Source organism: Watersipora subatra, chromosome 3, assembly GCF_963576615.1.
Source record: "Watersipora subatra chromosome 3, tzWatSuba1.1, whole genome shotgun sequence".
Lineage (NCBI taxonomy): Eukaryota > Metazoa > Bryozoa > Gymnolaemata > Cheilostomatida > Watersiporidae > Watersipora > Watersipora subatra.
In genome coordinates, this window is record NC_088710.1 from 38,859,721 (window position 1) to 38,881,924 (window position 22,204).

The 22,204-nt window shown below is 37.1% G+C and overlaps 1 protein-coding gene across 1 annotated transcript in view; it reads left to right on the forward strand.

Moving 5' to 3' along the window:
* Positions 1-22,204, forward strand: part of LOC137390041 (ion channel TACAN-like) — a 33,454-nt gene that overhangs the window by 5,464 nt on the left and 5,786 nt on the right. The window contains exons 2-7 of the mRNA XM_068076275.1: positions 2,491-2,615; positions 2,722-2,829; positions 10,306-10,464; positions 12,000-12,089; positions 16,685-16,750; positions 18,068-18,129. Coding sequence (XP_067932376.1) covers positions 2,491-2,615; positions 2,722-2,829; positions 10,306-10,464; positions 12,000-12,089; positions 16,685-16,750; positions 18,068-18,129 — 610 coding nt within the window. The remainder of the gene's footprint in view (positions 1-2,490; positions 2,616-2,721; positions 2,830-10,305; positions 10,465-11,999; positions 12,090-16,684; positions 16,751-18,067; positions 18,130-22,204) is intronic.

Here is a 22,204-nt window from a genome sequence, read left to right on the forward strand (position 1 = left end):
CTCGAACTTCACGGGACCGAGCGAAAGTGTTCGAATTATCAGAGCGTTCAAGTTATCAGAGCACTGTCACAAGTCCATGTGTTTACTTATTTATTAGTAGATACATGTACATATACAAACTATAATATAAATCAAAAGCACAAATGACTTGTTTCAAATTAAATTCTTCTAATGTAAAGTTTAAAACGTTTTTATCAAAAAGTATAGAGATTTTTCTATCACTTGAGATTGGTTTGTTGTTTGAGGTGATGTTATTGCCAGGAAGTTTTTTAGATTGACATTGGCAAAACTTGATCGTTGTTGAAATGCTCAAAAGAAAAGACATCTTTTTCTTTTGAGCGTTTTACCCGCGATCAATTTTGTCGATTTTTCTTGAAGTTTATGCAAAGATTACCTCACTTTACCTTGCTTCCGAAGGGCGATCGCTAAGCGGATGTTTAGTATAAATCAAATTTCACCAAACCTTTAGAAAAGTCATTGACAAAAATATTTTGCCGATGGTAGTAATAACGACGCTTATGAATTACGAAAAGTTGAGGTTTACCTCTATGGCTTGGAATAAAGTGATTTCCTAAAGCGATAACAACCGTTTCGGTAGCCGTTGAGCAAAAACAACAGTTCGAGTTAATAGTGTTGAGTTCGAGTTATCTATAGCAATTTATCATTACGTGGGAACAGACCAAAGAAACCGTTCGAATTAACCATGTGTTCGAGCTATCCGTGGGCGAGTTATCCATGTTTGACTGTATTACATACAGCTCTGTGTACTAGTAGGAATTTTGTTCCCAGTGATTAATTGTGTGGTAATGAATAGCAGAGCATAATGATTTACATTTACTAAAATTGAAGCAAAAAATTTGTAAATCCGTAAGGGTATTAGTAGATACAATATGTGACTGAATACGTACTTAGGTGTTGATCAATAAATACAAGTTTCTCAGCTTTCTCTGTGCTCAGTCTATTTCTGACTTTTGAATGGACAAACCCAAATGTTGAGAATATTCGCTCGACGCTAGCACTAGAGTTGATTTTTCGAAATACAAAAAACTTGATAAACTGAATTCTAACAATCCAACTACTTTGGCTTGTTTGTACCCACTAAATGAAATATTAGTTTCCAAACCTAAAGCTTTTTCTCAAACGGATTTTATTGTTTTAATCTCTAATTATAAGCAATCCTCTCTCACTGGCCAGACTTGTGAAAGTATTCATTCATTATTAGAGACGATGATGGGATTAGTATATTTCACATGGTTTTCACATTTCACCAGTAAAGGAATCATCATATCACTTAATAAAAGCAATTGAAAATAAAATTCACTAATTCATTGTTGTGCTACGATTTCATGTAGTCGCAACTTGAGCTCTACCACCACCTTACTACTATGTGTTAAACGAACTTCCACAGCTGATAATTACATAGCATCGGATTTCTACCACACAGGAACCACTAGAAGCTTGAAATTTTTTTTTTTGAACTATTAACACAAAAAAAAACCATAACCCTGGTTTAAGCCCTGGGCTTAAACCGTACCAACCCTGGTACACGTCTTTGTTACCCTGTGAGCAGGGGTTTACATAGCATTGCAGTTCTGCCACACAGGAACCACTGGGAACTTAAAATATTGTTTTTCACAAAAATAATGAAAAAGCAGTAAACCGCTTTTTTCAGATGGTTTAAACCGAGCCAACCCTTTAATACGAGAACAAATGAAGTTTATTGAGTCAAGTTTGCATTTCACCAACTAATAATGTGAAAAGAGAAGGTCACGCTTACCAAAAATTATTTAAATATTGCTACAGCAGTTTTTCTGAACATAAATCTTTGTCATAATCATAATATCTTTGTCATAATGGCTTCAAACATTAATTCAAACATGCAAGTGTTTAAACAATTAATAAAATTGTATTCAATTGCATTTTGAGCGATCATTGAAGATAGCAAGCAGTTTTGTGTTGCAACTATGTTTAGACACTCGTAAAGGTAAAATACATTATTCAACCTGATCGTTAGTATGCTATCTGACTTATTTTACAGCAAATTTGAATTTTATAAAACTTACAAATGTAGTATTAGGAAGCCATAACATAAATTTTATATTGCTTGGAGCAGTTGTTTGTTTGCTATTTAATGAAGTTGGCCTATCCTAAGTCGTATTAACTGAATTTTGAGTGACTGTTTAGTTTGACTGTATTTTTGACCAACATTTTAGCCACAGAAGCTGTTGAATCGTCTCAGAAGATTTTAGTGATTTTTGTTCATCATTTGGGTTGGGCTGCTTGTCTGAATAATCTTTGGACAGAGGTATGAAAGCATCTGTTGAAAGGTTATATCATAGACCTATAAACTATACTATAGTTAATAGGTATAGTAATAGGTCTATATAGTCTATTAGTCTAGGTCTATTATTATAGTTTATAGGTCTATGGGTTATATGCAGACTTGTTGGGTTGTGTTTTGCTAAGGGATCTGGCCTAATGGTTTTACAGAGTCTACATGCAACATACTTGGAGAAAATTAAGGCTGTTAAAGCGCTTCAAGATCAGTGCACTGGTCTCATATCTAAGCAAAGATATCGAATGAAAAAAATTGCGGAGTCCCTTAGCACACAAGTGTAAGTACATTGTCGTTACTGTAGCTCATCTTAACGCTGTCTGGTTAGTTACTAGTTATCATCTCTAATTCACCGTTGCGTAAGATGTACTTTTATGTTTGAATAGGGAGTTAACGGAGAGTGAACTGAAAAGAAAAACAGCCATTTTGGATGAAATAGCTGAGAAGAAGCAACAGTTTCGATCAATGGAGGAGTTTCTTCCACATAAAAATGGGTAGGGTGCTCAGAAAAATCTGCTTCGAAATTATATAATATTCAGACATTTGTATATTAATTTGCAGGTAGTCTACCTGCCAACTAAGCACTATAATTTGTGTTTAAGGCCTATATAAGTATATTGAAGGTTTATATAAGTATGTTTAAGGCTTGTATAAGTAACCTGTATTGGTTTGTACTGAAAAAAATATTTAATAAAATGGAAATAGTACTTTGGTGGACGCCGGGCCATGACACTGCATTTCTTATTTATTGTATGTCTTGTCCTTTTTATTATATTGTTGTTTTAATCGTTATGCTATCACTTATCGTTGTTGTCTTATTTTTAGTATGTGTTGTCCGTTTATTATATCGTTGTTTCACTCGTTATGCTATTGTTATATCTGATATACCATCATAACACTATCACTTATCGTCACTTAGATTGTTGTCATACCAACGCGCTAGCGGTCCTATTCATTCACCTTGTTAGCCGGTGTTCTTACCGTTTGCCAGAATGGTTGATATTATTGTATATAAATGGGTGCGCTCATTTAGTTGAGCAGAGCAGATAGCCGTATGCTCCTCGGCTGGTGAAATTTCTTTCGCTAATTAAAAGCTGAATGAAACTACACGCACTCTTTATTTATTAGTATAGATCTTGCCAAGTAAAGGCCGGCAAATCTCTTTACAATACGTATGTAAAGTTCATACAAAGTTCAAACAAATAATTCGAAAGTTAATCGAGTTACGAACAACGTACATACGTTCGTATGTACCGTTGTTCCTAACTCGAATGTTCGTAAGTAGGGAACCGTCTGTACTGGGAAGAATATACTGATCTAGCTATGAGTATAACGTGAAAATATAACAGCAGTTGAATTTTTTAAACGTTTTAAAAGTTATTCTTGTAAATGTGAATGCACACCGAAGTGTTGTCAAAACTTCAGGGTGTAGCTGCAAAATCTCTTTGGCTTTGTTTGTTGAGAGCTTCATGGAGTCGAGCATAAGAGGTAATGCAGCAAGCAGGTGGTGGTAAACAGTAGTCATGTGTGATTCTCATGGTGTGGCTCTACAGCGATAATGTAATATCTGAACACAAAGTTCCCAAATGCTCTTGATTTGTAAAATAGTAAAGATTAATTATACGATACAAATGGAAAAGGTTAGTTGCTCCGCTATTATATGGATCTTCTTAGCACTCAGTTTGCTTGCATGATGTATGTGTTGCGATGTATATTCTCAGTGCTGTGTATGAGTGTGATATATCTCAGTGCTGTGTATGAGTATGATATATCTCAGTGTTGTGTATGAGTGTGATATATCTCAGTGCTGTGTATGAGTATGATATATCTCAGTGCTCTGTATGAGTGTGATATATCTCAGTGCTGTGTATGAGTGTGATATATCTCAGTGTTGTGTATAAGTGTGATATATCTCAGTGCTGTGTATGAGTGTAATATATCTCAGTGTTGTGTATAAGTGTGATATATCTCAGTGCTGTGTATGAGTGTGATATATCTCAGTGCTGTGTATGAGTGTGATATATCTCAGTGTTGTGTATAAGTGTGATATATCTCAGTGCTGTGTATGAGTGTAATATATCTCAGTGTTGTGTATGAGTGTGATATATCTCAGTGCTGTGTATGAGTGTGATATATCTCAGTGCTGTGTGTGAGTGTGATATATCTCAGTGCTGTGTATGAGTGTGATATATCTCAGTGCTGTGTATGAGTATGATATATCTCAGTGCTCTGTATGAGTGTGATATATCTCAGTGCTCTGTATGAGTGTGATATATCTCAGTGCTGCGTATGAGTGTGATATATCTCAGTGCTGTGTATGAGTATGATATATCTCAGTGCTGTGTATGAGTGTGATATATCTCAGTGCTGTGTATGAGTGTGATATATCTCAGTGCTGTGTATAAGTGTGATATATCTCAGTGCTGTGTATGAGTGTAATATATCTCAGTGTTGTGTATAAGTGTGATATATCTCAGTGCTGTGTATGAGTGTGATATATCTCAGTGCTGTGTATGAGTGTGATATATCTCAGTGCTGTGTATGAGTGTGATATATCTCAGTGCTGTGTATGAGTGTGATATATCTCAGTGCTATGTATGAGTGTGATATATTTCAGTGCTATGTATGAGTGTAATATATCTCAGTGTTGTGTATGAGTGTGATATATCTCAGTGCTGTGTATGAGTGTAATATATCTCAGTGTTGTGTATAAGTGTGATATATCTCAGTGTTGTGTGTGAGTGTGCTATATCTCAGTGCTGTGTATGAGTGTGATATATTTCAGTGCTGTGTATGAGTATGATATATCTCAGTGCTGTGTATAAGTGTGATATATCTCAGTGCTGTGTATGAGTGTGATATATCTCAGTGTTGTGTATAAGTGTGATATATCTCAGTGTTGTGTGTGAGTGTGCTATATCTCAGTGTTGTGTATGAGTGTGATATATCTCAGTGCTGTGTATGAGTGTGATATATCTCAGTGCTGTGTATGAGTGTGATATATCTCAGTGCTATGTATGAGTGTGAAATATAAGACAATAATTTTACAATTTAAGGTAGGATAACGCTTGTTAAGCTCAAGTTAGTGCACAAGTCTGACCCAAATTGGCATGTAACACAAGTTCTGATAGGGTCTGTATGTGCAACTAGTTTTTGGTTTATGTTTCTAGAAAAATTATATATTTTGATGTCTGTGTAAACAGTAAACTGATATAACAACCAGGGTTGTAGTCATTTCATAATGTGCAATAATAAGTTCATTAAATTCTCTCGTAGTTTAGTTTAATGCAAAAATTTTTAGTTTGATACTTTAATGATTAATGCAGTTTCCCTGCAAATAATTTTTTGAAGTAAATTATTTGCAACTATTTTATTAAATAAATTATTAATGAAGTTTAATCAAATTTTGATAATTTATTAAGTAATTCAGCTTTTGAGAAAAGCAAACTCATTAATTCAATCATGAAAGTGCATATTTGACCAATGAGTTTAGTAATTAAATGCATAATTCAATATACATGTATGTATAAATCTCAAAGTTTGTCTGTAATTTGTTTGTCCAGCTTAGCTGGTAAAGTTTTAGCAACAGAAAATCACCTGCAGATAATCACCTTCATTCTGGATTAGAACTCACGACATTCAAATCGCAAGTCAATTAACAAGCATTCATAACCACATGGCTAAGTCAATCTTATCACATCCATTGCTCTTATCATATACTGTATATCCTCTTCACAATTGCACTAAATGTGCACTTTTTATTATTAATTAAAAAATTGTGCCCTCAGGTCACAATGCCCCTGTTATAAGATTATATCGCCTTGCTATATGAACATGATTTTTTTTTTCGACGAATTTTTTCCCCCGTTAGGCTACGACGAGGATGATTTTTTTTCAACTTTTTTCCGCCATACGATTTGATATCGACAAAAAGCTTTCTCAAAATTAAAATTTGGCTGTCGGTGTACTGATTACGACGGAAAAACAAAAATGTCGATATGCTATTCGCCAAAGTTTCTCCCACAACACCTGAAAAAGATATACGATGCTCACTATCTCAGTTTAGCATCAGTCGTTTTAAGTTTAGTAAAAATGAATTAGAAAACAGATAAGTTATAAAATCTTAGCCTATGTTGAAGTTTAGTAAAATACATACTCAAACTTAGCTTTAAGTATGTGTTTAGTAAGCTAAATTCATTAAAGTGAAATTCAATGTTCATGTTATACGTATGTATCAATGGTAAGTACTCCCACAGTACGTACTGCACGTAGTACATTGCAATGTTACATTTTTATACAGATCATAACCACTAAGATTAACATATTGTTTTGTTACTAATTTTTAATTTGTATACAAAATTGGTATGAATTTTACCAGGAAGTGTTTGCATTAGATGATTACTATGGGTTTCTGTACCACTCTATTTGATATTTTCGACTTACGATGCCAACACTGAACTGAATTAAAATCATTTAATTGTATACAAAACATTTTTCACTGTAATTGTAGCAAAACAGACTGTGTATAGCCATTTGCTAATTATTTTACATTTACATGTAAACACCTTTATAGTTCCATTTTTTTCTCAATTTATTTGAACAGCACAAAACACTTTTCATGATAAGAAATTTAGAAGTTAGTTGTTTGAAAAAGTTTGAAAATCTTGTTTGAAAATCAGTTGTTTTATTTTTTCTCTCAATTTATTTCAACTGCACAAAACACTTTTCTCGTGATATGAAGTTTGAAAGTGAGAAGGCTAACTGTTCTCATATGTTAAATAAAAATAAATTTTTTCTGCAAAGACTTTTTTATTACCCGGGCAGCGCCGGGCATTCGGTAGTATTATATATGAATATATATACATCTATATATAATAAATATATACATATATTTTGTTTGATAGTACATATATAGTTTGATAGTACGATGCATAATTTAGTTTTTACAGAAATTAATTTCAAATATCAACACAATCATTGTGGAAACTAGTTTGTTAATATAATGCATAATTCAATTGTATGCAACATTTAATTAAGTATTTTAATTATCAATGCATTTATTTGTTAGACTTATTCATGAATTATGCTTAGTTTGGATTCTAAGGTTGTTTATTAATTTAGTTAATAACACAATTAATCTTCAAATTGATTTGGTAAAGTAAAGCTCAATTGAATTTAAATTGAAAATGATTAGTTAATTCAATTATTAATGCAAGTTAACAAACTCAAAGTTAATTTATTTAAATTTTAACGCGGTTTTAAACTGCCAATTAATTGTTGAGTTATTTTAATTGCAATTTCTGTCATTGTCCCAACCCTGATAACAACGTAATGGCTGGTATTAATACTCATTTGAATACTTGTGCGATATGCCTAATGGCTAATAAAATAAAAATAAAATATAAATTATCTATAAAATATAAATAAAATCCAACTCTGAGCTGCACTTTTCTAGTCTTTTGCATTTTTTGTAATTAAATTGTATTGCAATTGCTGCTGTGCTCTTGCTTGAGCTGATAAGTACCTTCCACACTTGTCAGACGGGCAGTTCAAGGAAAGGCATACATATACTGTATTTAAATGAATATTGCAGCTAGCCACTCTGTTGCTATATCTGTTGACTGTTTAGCAGCAGCACCTAGGGTTTATACACAAATGTCAAGACATATAATTTCTCTATAAACACAATCAAGAAACTAGTTGCAGATACAAACCTGGTGCTTTGTTTTGACCTTCAAATGGGTTATTTTGTCTTAAATTATAAAATTGTCCTCATTTTGTAGGGAATTTTATCTTTTTCAAATTGTATATAATACAACAATCAATTTAAGACCAACTGCAAATGGGAGTTATATTTGTTTGTCAACGCTGTGGTCTCCCTATTAAAGCTTATATAAAATTAGTGGGTGTGGCCTGTTCGTTTGAAAACTAGCAAGCTCCATATACACATCCATTGGTCACACAACTCACCCATATATAATGGTTGTATTGTGTATTGTATTGGATGTATAGGTAATAGCAGTAAGTACAAGTCAGGTATTGAATGTATAGGTAATAGCAGGAAGTACAAGTTAGGTATTAAATGTATAGGTAATAGCAGGAAGTACAAGTTAGGTATTGAATGTATAGGTAATAGCAGAAAGTACAAGTCAGGTATTGAATGTATAGGTAATAGCAGTAAGTACAAGTCAGGTATTGAATGTATAGGTAATAGCAGGAAGTACAAGTTAGGTTTTGAATGTATATGTAATAGCAGGAAGTACAAGTCAGGTATTGAATGTATAGGTAATAGCAGGAAGTACAAGTCAGGTATTGAATGTATAGGTAATAGCAGGAAGTACAAGTTAGGTTTTGAATGTATATGTAATAGCAGGAAGTACAAGTCAGGTATTGAATGTATAGGTAATAGCAGGAAGTACAAGTTAGGTATTGAATGTATAGGTAATAGCAGGAAGTACAAGTCAGGTATTGAATGTATAGGTAATAGCAGGAAGTACAAGTTAGGTTTTGAATGTATATGTAATAGCAGGAAGTACAAGTTAAGTATTGAATGTATAGGTAATAGCAGTAAGTACAAGTTAGGTATTGAATGTATAGGTAATAGCAGGAAGTACGAGTCAGGTATTGAATGTATAGGTAATAGCAGGAAGTACAAGTTAGGTATTGAATGTATAGGTAATAGCAGTAAGTACAAGTTAGGTATTGAATGTATAGGTAATAGCAGGAAGTACAAGTCAGCTATTGAATGTATAGGTAATAGCAGGAAGTACAAGTCAGGTATTGAATGTATAGGTAATAGCAGTAAGTACAAGTCAGGTATTGAATGTATAGGTAATAGCAGGAAGTACAAGTTAGGTTTTGAATGTATATGTAATAGCAGGAAGTACAAGTCAGGTATTGAATGTATAGGTAATAGCAGGAAGTACAAGTCAGGTATTGAATGTATAGGTAATAGCAGGAAGTACAAGTTAGGTTTTGAATGTATATGTAATAGCAGGAAGTACAAGTCAGGTATTGAATGTATAGGTAATAGCAGGAAGTACAAGTTAGGTATTGAATGTATAGGTAATAGCAGGAAGTACAAGTCAGGTATTGAATGTATAGGTAATAGCAGGAAGTACAAGTTAGGTTTTGAATGTATAGGTAATAGCAGGAAGTACAAGTTAGGTATTGAATGTATAGGTAATAGCAGGAAGTACAAGTTAGGTATTGAATGTATAGGTAATAGCAGGAAGTACAAGTTAGGTATTGAATGTATAGGTAATAGCAGGAAGTACAAATTAGGTATTGAATGTATAGGTAATAGCAGGAAGTACAAGTTAGGTATTGAATGTATAGGTAATAGCAGGAAGTACAAGTCAGGTATTGAATGTATAGGTAATAGCAGGAAGTACAAGTTAGGTATTGAATGTATAGGTAATAGCAGGAAGTACAAGTTAGGTTTTGAATGTATAAGTAATAGCAGGAAGTACAAGTCAGGTATTGAATTCTCAAACACAACTACAGATCTACTTCTGCTATATCATTTATACATGCAATTTGTTTCTGATGTAATTTGAATGAAGTCACACTCATGTTTCTTTTTGCTACCATTTTTGTTTCTGTCTATATGTAGTTGTCACCATGTTATCCTCTTTCTGTCTATATGTAGTTGTCACCATGTTATCCTCTTTCTGTCTATATGTAGTTGTCACCATGCTATCGTCTTTCTATCTATATGTAGTTGTCACCATGTTATCCTCTTTCTGTCTATATGTAGTTGTCACCATGTTATCGTCTTTCTGTCTATATGTAGTTGTCACCATGCTATCCTCTTTCTGTCTATATATAGTTGTCACCAATTTTTCACAACTTATGTAATAAGATGCCTTTTTTGGATCTTTAAAGTGCCCTATTATTTGTTTTCTGGTGGTACCAGACATCTTCAAGACTTCAACACTCAGTTGGCAATTGTTTTGCTGTTGTTTTAGCGTCTACTTGAACATTATCCTTGGCCAGGTGAATGTATCATTGCTCAGCAAAGCTGACAGACTCAACTATAAGCAGAACTATGAGAATTTTAAACTGGTATTAAATATCATCACCTTCATTCTGTCGTGTATTCTGCTGGTAGCCCCTTTTAAGTTCAGGTGAGTCGCTCTGCCACAGCTTGTGAGAGGATGTAGTATCATTTATCCGCAAGGTAATATACCATTGTATCGTTTGTAGGTTTATCCACAAGGTAATATACTATCATAACGTATGTAGATTTAACCACTAGGTAATATACCATCATAACGATTGGAGATTTATCCACTAGGTAATATACCATCATAACGATTGGAGATTTATCCTCTAGGTAATATACCATCATAACGATCGGAGATTTATCCACTAGGTAATATACCATCATAACGGTTGGAGATTTATCCACTAGGTAATAAACCATCATAACGATTGGAGATTTATCCTCTAGGTAATATACCATCATAACGATCGGAGATTTATCCACTAGGTAATATACCATCATAACGATTGGAGATTTATCCACTAGGTAATATACCATCATAACGATTGGAGATTTATCCACTAGGTAATATACCATCATAACGATTGTATTTGGTAGCCGGTTGATTTCTCTCGATGCATTTAAGATCCACATGGATTACAACTGAATATACAAGGCAAACTTGAGGCATACCATAAATTGAGTTATTCCATGTAACCCTCACTACCAGCCTATCCCAGTCTCGACTATAAATTAAGATGTATTTTTTCTTGATAATCCTATACTGCTTTGAGTAGAATTGATACTTTCTCGCAAATTTAATATTTACTATGAAATGGTATCGGATCATGTTTGGGCTGCACATTTGTCATGTGCGGAGCTTGCAAGACTACTCTGAAGACGACGGCAATACATACTAGTTTCATTTAACAAAAAGTTCAGGTTTACATTAATAGAATATACTAGTCTTTCTAATACCCCAACGTTGTGTCTAATTACGAAAGATCGGACCTAATTATGTATAGCCATACATTTGTAAAGTTGAATAGCTCATGTTTTTGTTCAAATCTCAAATTTTAACGAGTTTGTAAAAGTGATGAAAGTTTGAATCTTTCGTTACAAAAGGTATAACAGCATTTGGCAAATCAAATTCTACCATCACCTGGTTATGCACTTGATCGGCTAAGTCTGTTCTTTTTCCATTGTGCAACTTCCGTTGTGTCTCAAAGGATTGTAGAATTGTTTTCTTTCATAGACCAAGCACTCATATCCTAGTAGCTACTTATTCTCTGTATGTAGTTGAAGTTCTCACCGTTCGAATGTATTTCCAATTGTAGCTTGTTTTTTAACTGTTGTGATTATGCGCAGGTATGTAATGAACACATGTCGGGTGCTGGACCTGTTCGGTCTTTTCTGTTTAATTCTGTTTAGGGTTTGAAATGAAAACATTTACATCTTTGCCAGCAAAAGGATCGAGAAAGATCTCTTAGTTTTTATTTAGTTCCTTAAACTTTAGTAAAGTGGTTATACCATTCCTAGGATACAATGTGTTTCTGAATCTTTTCTCTGAAAACTGATTTGTATGTTTTTATACATGGATCTGCTGGCTAGGCAATCATGTTCAATATAAAGTTGTATTTGATAATTTTTTTCTGAAGTAGTGATGCTTGCTTTTAGGATGATAGATGCTGCCTACCATTTCCTGTTTGTATGGTATTACTGCACACTGACAATCCGTGAACATATACTCAAGGTTAACGGCTCCAAGTAAGGCATCACTCTGTTGAACCTGATGCAGTATTTTAGCTGGCATTAGGAATGTTTATATTCGCTAAAAATTTGCAACTAGTAGACGTCACACTGTAGGGGATCAACTAGTAGAGGTCAGACTGTAGGAGAGCCACTAGTTGAGGTCAGACTGTAGGAGAGCAACTAGTTGAGGTCAGACTGTAGGAGAGCAACTAGTAGAGGTCAGACTGTAGGAGAGCAACTAGTAGAGGTCAGACTGTAGGAGAGCAACTAGTAGAGGTCAGACTGTAGGAGAGCAACTAGTAGAGCTCAGACTGTAGGAGAGCAACTAGTAGAGGTCAGACTGTAGGGGATCAACTAGTAGAGGTCAGACTGTAGGAGAGCAACTAGTTGAGGTCAGACTGTAGGAGAGCAACTAGTAGAGGTCAGACTGTAGGAGAGCAACTTGTGGAGCTCAGACTGTAGGAGAGCAACTAGTAGAGGTCAGACTGTAGGAGAGCAACTAGTAGAGCTCAGACTGTAGGAGAGCAACTAGTAGAGGTCAGACTGTAGGAGAGCAACTAGTAGAGGTCAGACTGTAGGAGAGCAACTAGTAGAGGTCAGACTGTAGGAGAGCAACTAGTAGAGGTCACATTGTAGGGGATCAACTAGTAGAGGTCAGACTGTAGGAGATCAACTAGTAGAGGTCAGACTGTAGGAGAGCAACTAGTAGAGGTCAGACTGTAGGAGAGCCACTAGTTGAAGTCAGACTGTAGGAGAGCAACTAGTAGAGGTCAGACTGTAGGAGAGCAACTAGTAGAGGTCAGACTGTAGGAGAGCAACTAGTAGAGGTCAGACTGTAGGAGAGCAACTAGTTGAGGTCAGACTGTAGGAGAGCAACTAGTAGAGGTCAGACTGTAGGAGAGCAACTAGTAGAGGTCAGACTGTAGGAGAGCAACTAGTAGAGCTCAGACTGTAGGAGAGCAACTAGTAGAGGTCAGACTGTAGGAGAGCAACTAGTAGAGGTCAGACTGTAGGAGAGCAACTAGTTGAAGTCAGACTGTAGGAGAGCAACTAGTAGAGGTCAGACTGTAGGAGAGCAACTAGTAGAGGTCAGACTGTAGGAGAGCAACTAGTAGAGGTCAGACTGTAGGAGAGCAACTAGTTGAGGTCAGACTGTAGGAGAGCAACTAGTAGAGGTCAGACTGTAGGAGAGCAACTAGTAGAGGTCAGACTGTAGGAGAGCAACTAGTAGAGGTCACACTGTAGGGGATCAACTAGTAGAGGTCAGACTGTAGGGGATCAACTAGTTGAGGTCAGACTGTAGGAGAGCAACTAGTAGAGGTCAGACTGTAGGAGAGCAACTAGTAGACGTCACACTGTAGGAGAGCAACTAGTAGAGGTCAGACTGTAGGAGAGCAACTAGTAGAGGTCAGACTGTAGGAGAGCAACTAGTAGAGGTCAGACTGTAGGAGAGCAACTAGTAGAGGTCAGACTGTAGGCGAGCAACTAGTAGAGCTCAGACTGTAGGAGAGCAACTAGTAGAGGTCAGACTGTAGGAGAGCAACTAGTAGAGGTCAGACTGTAGGAGAGCAACTAGTAGAGGTCAGACTGTAGGAGAGCAACTAGTAGAGGTCAGACTGTAGGAGAGCAACTAGTAGAGGTCAGACTGTAGGAGAGCAACTAGTAGAGCTCAGACTGTAGGAGAGCAACTAGTAGAGGTCAGACTGTAGGGGAGCAACTAGTAGAGCTCAGACTGTAGGAGAGCAACTAGTTGAGGTCAGACTGTAGGAGAGCAACTAGTAGAGGTCAGACTGTGTGAGAGCAACTAGTAGAGGTCAGACTGTAGGAGAGCAACTAGTAGAGCTCAGACTGTAGGAGAGCAACTAGTAGAGGTCAGACTGTAGGAGAGCAACTAGTAGAGGTCAGACTGTAGGAGAGCAACTAGTAGAGCTCAGACTGTAGGAGAGCAACTAGTAGAGGTCAGACTGTAGGAGAGCAACTAGTAGAGGTCAGACTGTAGGGGAGCAACTAGTAGAGCTCAGACTGTAGGAGAGCAACTAGTAGAGGTCAGACTGTAGGAGAGCAACTAGTAGAGGTCACACTGTAGGAGAGCAACTAGTAGAGGTCAGACTGTAGGAGAGCAACTAGTAGAGCTCAGACTGTGGGAGAGCAACTAGTAGAGGTCAGACTGTAGGAGAGCAACTAGTAGAGGTCAGACTGTAGGAGAGCAACTAGTAGAGGTCAGACTGTAGGAGAGCAACTAGTAGAGGTCAGACTGTAGGAGAGCAACTAGTAGAGGTCAGACTGTGGGAGAGCAACTAGTAGAGGTCAGACTGTAGGAGAGCAACTAGTAGAGGTCAGACTGTAGGAAAGCCACTAGTTGAGGTCAGACTGTAGGAGAGCCACTAGTTGAGGTCAGACTGTAGGCGAGCAACTAGTAGAGGTCAGACTGTAGGAGAGCAACTAGTAGAGGTCACACTGTAGGGGAGCAACTAGTAGAGGTCAGACTGTAGGAGAGCAACTAGTTGAGGTCAGACTGTAGGGGATCAACTAGTAGAGGTCACACTGTAGGGGATCAACTAGTAGAGGTCAGACTGTAGGAGAGCAACTAGTTGAGGTCAGACTGTAGGGGATCAACTAGTAGAGGTCAGACTGTAGGAGAGCAACTAGTAGAGGTCAGACTGTGTGAGAGCAACTAGTAGAGGTCAGACTGTAGGAGAGTAACTAGTAGAGGTCAGACTGTAGGAGAGCAACTAGTAGAGGTCAGACTGTAGGAGAGCAACTAGTTGAGGTCAGACTGTAGGAGAGCAACTAGTAGAGGTCAGACTGTAGGAGAGCAACTAGTAGAGGTCAGACTGTGTGAGAGCAACTAGTAGAGGTCAGACTGTAGGAGAGCAACTAGTAGAGGTCAGACTGTAGGAGAGCAACTAGTAGAGGTCAGACTGTAGGAGAGCAACTAGTAGAGGTCAGACTGTAGGAGAGCAACTAGTAGAGGTCAGACTGTAGGAGAGCAACTAGTAGAGGTCAGACTGTAGGAGAGCAACTAGTTGAGGTCAGACTGTAGGAGAGCAGCTAGTAGAGGTCAGACTGTAGGCGAGCAACTAGTAGAGCTCAGACTGTAGGAGAGCAACTAGTAGAGGTCAGACTGTAGGAGAGCAACTAGTAGAGGTCAGACTGTAGGAGAGCAACTAGTTGAGGTCAGACTGTAGGAGAGCAACTAGTAGAGCTCAGACTGTAGGAGAGCAACTAGTAGAGGTCAGACTGTAGGGGAGCAACTAGTAGAGCTCAGACTGTAGGAGAGCAACTAGTTGAGGTCAGACTGTAGGAGAGCAACTAGTAGAGGTCAGACTGTGTGAGAGCAACTAGTAGAGGTCAGACTGTAGGAGAGCAACTAGTAGAGCTCAGACTGTAGGAGAGCAACTAGTAGAGGTCAGACTGTAGGAGAGCAACTAGTAGAGGTCAGACTGTAGGAGAGCAACTAGTAGAGCTCAGACTGTAGGAGAGCAACTAGTAGAGGTCAGACTGTAGGAGAGCAACTAGTAGAGGTCAGACTGTAGGGGAGCAACTAGTAGAGCTCAGACTGTAGGAGAGCAACTAGTAGAGGTCAGACTGTAGGAGAGCAACTAGTAGAGGTCACACTGTAGGAGAGCAACTAGTAGAGGTCAGACTGTAGGAGAGCAACTAGTAGAGCTCAGACTGTGGGAGAGCAACTAGTAGAGGTCAGACTGTAGGAGAGCAACTAGTAGAGGTCAGACTGTAGGAGAGCAACTAGTAGAGGTCAGACTGTAGGAGAGCAACTAGTAGAGGTCAGACTGTAGGAGAGCAACTAGTAGAGGTCAGACTGTGGGAGAGCAACTAGTAGAGGTCAGACTGTAGGAGAGCAACTAGTAGAGGTCAGACTGTAGGAAAGCCACTAGTTGAGGTCAGACTGTAGGAGAGCCACTAGTTGAGGTCAGACTGTAGGCGAGCAACTAGTAGAGGTCAGACTGTAGGAGAGCAACTAGTAGAGGTCACACTGTAGGGGAGCAACTAGTAGAGGTCAGACTGTAGGAGAGCAACTAGTAGAGGTCAGACTGTAGGGGAGCAACTAGCAGAGCTCAGACTGTAGGAGAGCAACTAGTAGAGGTCACACTGTAGGAGAGCAACTAGTAGAGGTCACACTGTAGGAGAGCAACTAGTAGAGGTCAGACTGTAGGAGAGCAACTAGTAGAGGTCAGACTGTAGGCGAGCAACTAGTAGAGGTCACACCGTAGGAGAGCAACTAGTAGAGGTCAGACTGTAGGAGAGCAACTAGTTGAGGTCAGACTGTAGGCGAGCAACTAGTAGAGGTCACACTGTAGGAGAGCAACTAGTAGAGCTCAGACTGTAGGAGAGCAACTATTTGAGGTCAGACTGTAAGAGAGCAACTAGTTGAGGTCATCGGAGGTCCAGTAGCAGAGATTATTTTAAATTTCATAGCTCTTTTTTACCTTAAATCTGTTCGTCATAGTAGCTAGTGTTCATTGGTCAGCATAGCTCGTTTTTACCTGAAATAAATATATAAAAATCAATTTGCAAACTTGCATTTTTACTACACCTACAATTTCTAAAAATACGTTTTGGTAAATCTTTTCTTCACTACCTATTTTCAGAATCAAAGGTTGGTGGATGCTGCATCACTTCATTACAACTCTGGCGGCAGGAATTTTCCTTGTCTGGTATGTAGCAGCTTTGAAATCATGAGAATTGCGTCAGATATGGTATATATATGGATTGCATTCTCATTTGAACTCCAATATGTGGTATGTTAGCACTCTGTAGTCATATGAAGTCATAGGATTTCTCAATTGGTCACATAAACTTCAAACATAAATTAATAAACATAAATACTCTCTCTGGTTTTGTATTTAATCTCCCGTAATCATAAGAATTTGAATATCGTGTGACATTCAGTACACTATAAGCATTTGGAATTATTTTTTGCGCAGTTTATAGCGAACTAATAGTCATTTAGAATCATGTTTCTTGAATGTTTCTTGAAAGAATGTTTCTTGTGGTATTGTTGTTGTAATTGTAATCATGGGAATGATGGGATAGTGAGTAATCCCTCAATGGATCGAGTATGATGTCTGCTTGGCTCACTGTAAGCAGAGGCAGCAGCGGCAGCGCATGTTTTTAAGAGCCCGTGTTGTACAAACAATAGCTCTGTGATCTTGGCAACGTGTGAGTCCAGAGGCAGAGAACTTTGACAACTTGTGACATGCCCAGTTGTAAAGAGCAATTTAAGGTTGGATGTTAGTCCTGCCACCACCTGCCACCACCTGCTGCCTTTGGGGAATTGAACCCAACTTGTTGTTTGCAGGTCAGGGGTTCTATACCACTAGGCTATGGCTGCTCTTTTTAATTATGGGAGCCATGCTGAATTTCAAAGAGGAATTGTTTTCTAGTCGAATATAAATGTTGTCGTAAGCTGTAAAACAGATAGACATTGCATGTTTAATCGCTTGTTGGAGGCAACTTTCACATATTCTATGGTGTTAATCGTTGTTACAATTAACACACCAAACGTATTCTCACCATTTCCTTAATGGGAAAGGCAGGTGCACTGGTCGTATTCGGTGAAGCAGAATTTCTATATTGTTTTCCAAGAAAATTATGAAATTTGTAACTTCAATGTGCATAAAAAGAATAACTTTAATCGAAACGTTCTATACCATAATTACAGCTGCTGGTGTTCTGTTTAGTAATACCTCAGCTTACTGGAATTACAGCTGCTATTGTTCTGTTCAGTAATACTCCAGCTTACTTGAATTAGTGAATTGTCTATCTTGAGCTCGGAAGTACCTTTTTTCCCTCATGTTTAAATAGTCAGCAACCTTGAGGTCTTGCGATGTGTATGTCACACAGCTGCTTCAGATTTACTGTAATGTGATGCTAACAATATTTGATATAGTGGTGGATCTGTTCATAAACTAATAAACTCAATGATGTGCTAGCATTCCTTATTATTAGTCTTCCTGTTATGCTGTTTGCAGGCCCGAGGGTGCTTCTTATTGGAGCTTTAGGAGTCAATTTGTCATATTCTGCACATATCTTAGTGAGTATTCTCATGTCACACTCTGTATATCTTAGTGAGTATTCTCACGTCATACTCTGTATATATGTATATATATCTCAGTGAGTATTTTCATGTCATACTCTGTATATACAGTGAAACATGGATAACTCGCCCTCGGATATATCGAACACATGGTTAACTCGAATGGATTTGCTTGGTCCGTTCCCACGCAATGATAAATGGCTTTATATAACTCGACCTCGGCACCGTTAACTCGAACAGTTTTTTGCCGAATTCACAAATGTGGTTTCCGTTCAATTTATTTCGAAGGAGTTTCCACTAGTTGCCGAGCTGAGACTACTCTGCTTTCTTAACGAAAGCGCTTTTTATACACGTATAGTGTACATATAATTTCCCCCGTACCGTATAATGGAACCGAAAAAAAATCGTATAAAAATGATTAATAGGGTCGCTATAAGACGTTCGCTTAGTTACGGCCAAGCTATAAACGTTAGAAGGTATTAGCGATAAAAATTTAATAAAGATAGACACAGCATGCAAAATACATATTGTAACAGTGATTATATGCGGATACATAAAGATAAAATGTCACAAATAGGCTCGTGGCTTGGCGTCCGCTACAACAGACATCCGCTTTACGATGGCATCACGCAAGCAAAGAAAAGCGTGGAAACCTTCTGACAAACTTAAAGTACTCGAGGAAATCGAAGCAGGACAAAAGCTATCAGCATTATCAAAAAGAGAAAATTTTCCAAAAAGTACAGTGTCAACATGGATTAAACAAAAAGAAAGAATAAGATCGTTATGTGACCAAAATTCATCAAGGCTAAGAGATCGTTCAACGTCGCACGATGATTTGGATGGTGTATTATTGACTTGGTTTAGACAAGTGCGTAGTGAAGGCGTACCTATCGATGGGCCAATTTTGTTAGAAAAGGCTAACAAGTTTTTACAGGATTTAGGAAAGGATACTACTGTTTCTCGTGGCTGGATCGACAGGTGGAAGAAAAGGCATTCTATTGGCTGTCAGATAGTTGTTGGAGAGTCAGCTGCAGTTAATGTTGGAGAAGTGGAAAAGTGGAAAGAAGAGGTGCTTACTCCATTACTTCAAACGTACACTTATGATGACATTCAATATGGACGAAACCGGGTTGTTTTACAAGCTCATGGTCGACAAAACGTTGCACTTTAAAGGGGAGAAGTGTAGTGGAGGGAAGTTGTCAAAAGAATGACTGACTGTGGCACTTTGCGCTAATATGTCGGGCATCGAGAAGGAAGTTCCTATTGTAATAGGAAAGTTCAAAAATCCTCGCTGTTTTAAAAATGTTACTAACCTTCCATGTCAGTATTACCACAATAAGAAGGCTTGGATGGTGAGTGACATCTTTCAAACATGGGTAAGAGATTTTGATCGCCGGATGACCAGAAAAAACAGAAAAGTGCTTCTCATAATTGACAACTGTCCAGCACACCCAACTATGAATGGGCTTATGTCAATCAGGCTTCTATTTACACCACCCAATACCACAAGCGTGCTGCAACCTATGGACCAAGGAATCATTCAAACTTAAATCTTACTATTGCCAGCAAGTTTTGCAATTCACTGTTGATTACATTGACACTCATGGAAAGAAGCCAGATGCTTCTATCAATGTTTTGCAAGCAATACGCTGGGTGGACAGAGCACGGAGCCGTGTCACAAAAGAAACGATTGCCAACTGTTTTCACCACGGGTTTGGTCATACCAACCTTGATCAAACAGATGCGACTTCAACTGCTGATGATAATGAAGAAGGTGACACTGTGAGAAATCTAAATCTTCTACTACGCACCATAGATTATACATCAAATGTGACAGCAAGTAAGTAATCTTGAAATAGCCAATGCTGTTACATTATTATGAACTCGACCCGATAAAGGGCTAAATTTATGACTGTCTAAGGTGCCTAACAAATGTTTTAAAAATAGTGTTACTTTAGCTTAAATTCAAGTTTGGTTTTGCAGATGAGCTTTTAGTGGTTGATGCAGACATTACTGTTGCTGAGCATTTGAGTGATGCAGAGATTGTGCAGTCCGTGACATATTGTGGTACTCTCGATGAGTCCGATAGAGAGGATGAGGCTGAGATTGTTGAACCTGATCCACCTACCTTGGCTGATGCAAACAACGCTTTAGATGTCCTCAGACGTTTTATAGATACGAGAGTGTGCAAGGACTATAATAACTGTTTAAAATCTATTTCTACAATAAGTCACACTGTTGATCTTTGTCAAAAAAATACCTTGTCACAGACTACACTCAATAAGTTTTTTAAATGAAACAACTGATCAGATGTAAAGCATGCTTTTTTGCATTGGTCATAAATGTTTACTGATGTCCAGTTTTAAAAATTATCAGAAAGAATAGATATTTTTCTATTGGGCTGAGATTTGTTTGCAGTTTTAGGTGATGTGACTGACAAGACGTTTTAAGATTAAAATTGGCAAAATTGATCTCGAGTAAAACACTCAGAAGAAAAAATGTCTTCTGAGCGTTTCAACCGCGATTAGGTTTTGCCAATTTTAATCTGAAAAAGTTCTGGCAGTCACATCACCTAAAACAACACACAAATCTCAAGTGTATAAAAATATCTATACTTTCTGATAAATACTTTAAAACTCTACATCAGATGCCCTTTAACTTACAACAAACAACCTATACTTTAGTTTTATATATACATGTAGTTTGTATATGTATCTACTGATAAATACATTCACTTGTGACTGTGCTCTGATAACTTGAATGCTCTGATAACTCAAATACTTTCGCTCGGTCCCGTGAAGTTTGAGTTATCCATGTTTCACTGTACATGTATCTCAGTGAGTATTCTTATGTCATACTCTGTATATATCTCAGTGAGTATTCTTATATCATACTCTGTATATATCTCAGTGAGTATTCTCATGTCATGCTCTGTATATATCTCAGTGATTATTCTCATGTCATACTCTGTATATATCTCAGTGAGTATTCTCATGTCATGCTCTGTATATATCTCAGTGATTATTCTCATGTCATGTTCTGTATATATCTCAGTGAGTATGCTTATGTCATACTCTGTATATATATATATATCTCAGTGAGTATTCTTATGTCATACTCTGTATATATCTCAGTGAGTATTGTCATACCATACTCTGTATATATCTCAGTAAGTATTCTTATGTCATACTCTGTATATATCTCAGTGAGTATTCTTATATCATACTCTGTATATATCTCAGTGAGTATTCTCATGTCATGCTCTGTATATATCTCAGTGATTATTCTCATGTCATACTCTGTATATATCTCAGTGAGTATTCTCATGTCATGCTCTGTATATATCTCAGTGATTATTCTCATGTCATGCTCTGTATATATCTCAGTGAGTATGCTTATGTCATACTCTGTATATATATATATATATATATATCTCAGTGAGTATTCTTATGTCATACTCTGTATATATCTCAGTGAGTATTCTCATGTCATGCTCTGTATATATCTCAGTGATTATTCTCATGTCATGCTCTGTATATATCTCAGTGAGTATGCTTATGTCATACTCTGTATATATATATATATATATCTCAGTGAGTATTCGTATGTCATACTCTGTATATATCTCAGTGAGTATTCTCATGTCATGCTCTGTATATATCTCAGTGATTATTCTCATGTCATGCTCTGTATATGTATATATATATATAGATATATATATATATATATCAGTGAGTATTGTCATATCATACTCTGTATATGTCTCAGTGAGTATTCTTATGTCATACTCTGTATATATCTCAGTGAGTATTCTTATGTCATACTCTGTATATATCTCAGTGAGTATTCTCATGTCATGCTCTGTATATATCTCAGTGATTATTCTCATGTCATGCTCTGTATATATATATATATATATATATATATATATATATATATCAGTGAGTATTGTCATATCATTCTCTGTATATATCTCATTGAGTATTCTTATGTCATACTCTGTATATATCTCAGTGAGTATTCTTATGTCATACTCTGTATATATCTCAGTGAGTATTGTCATACCATACTC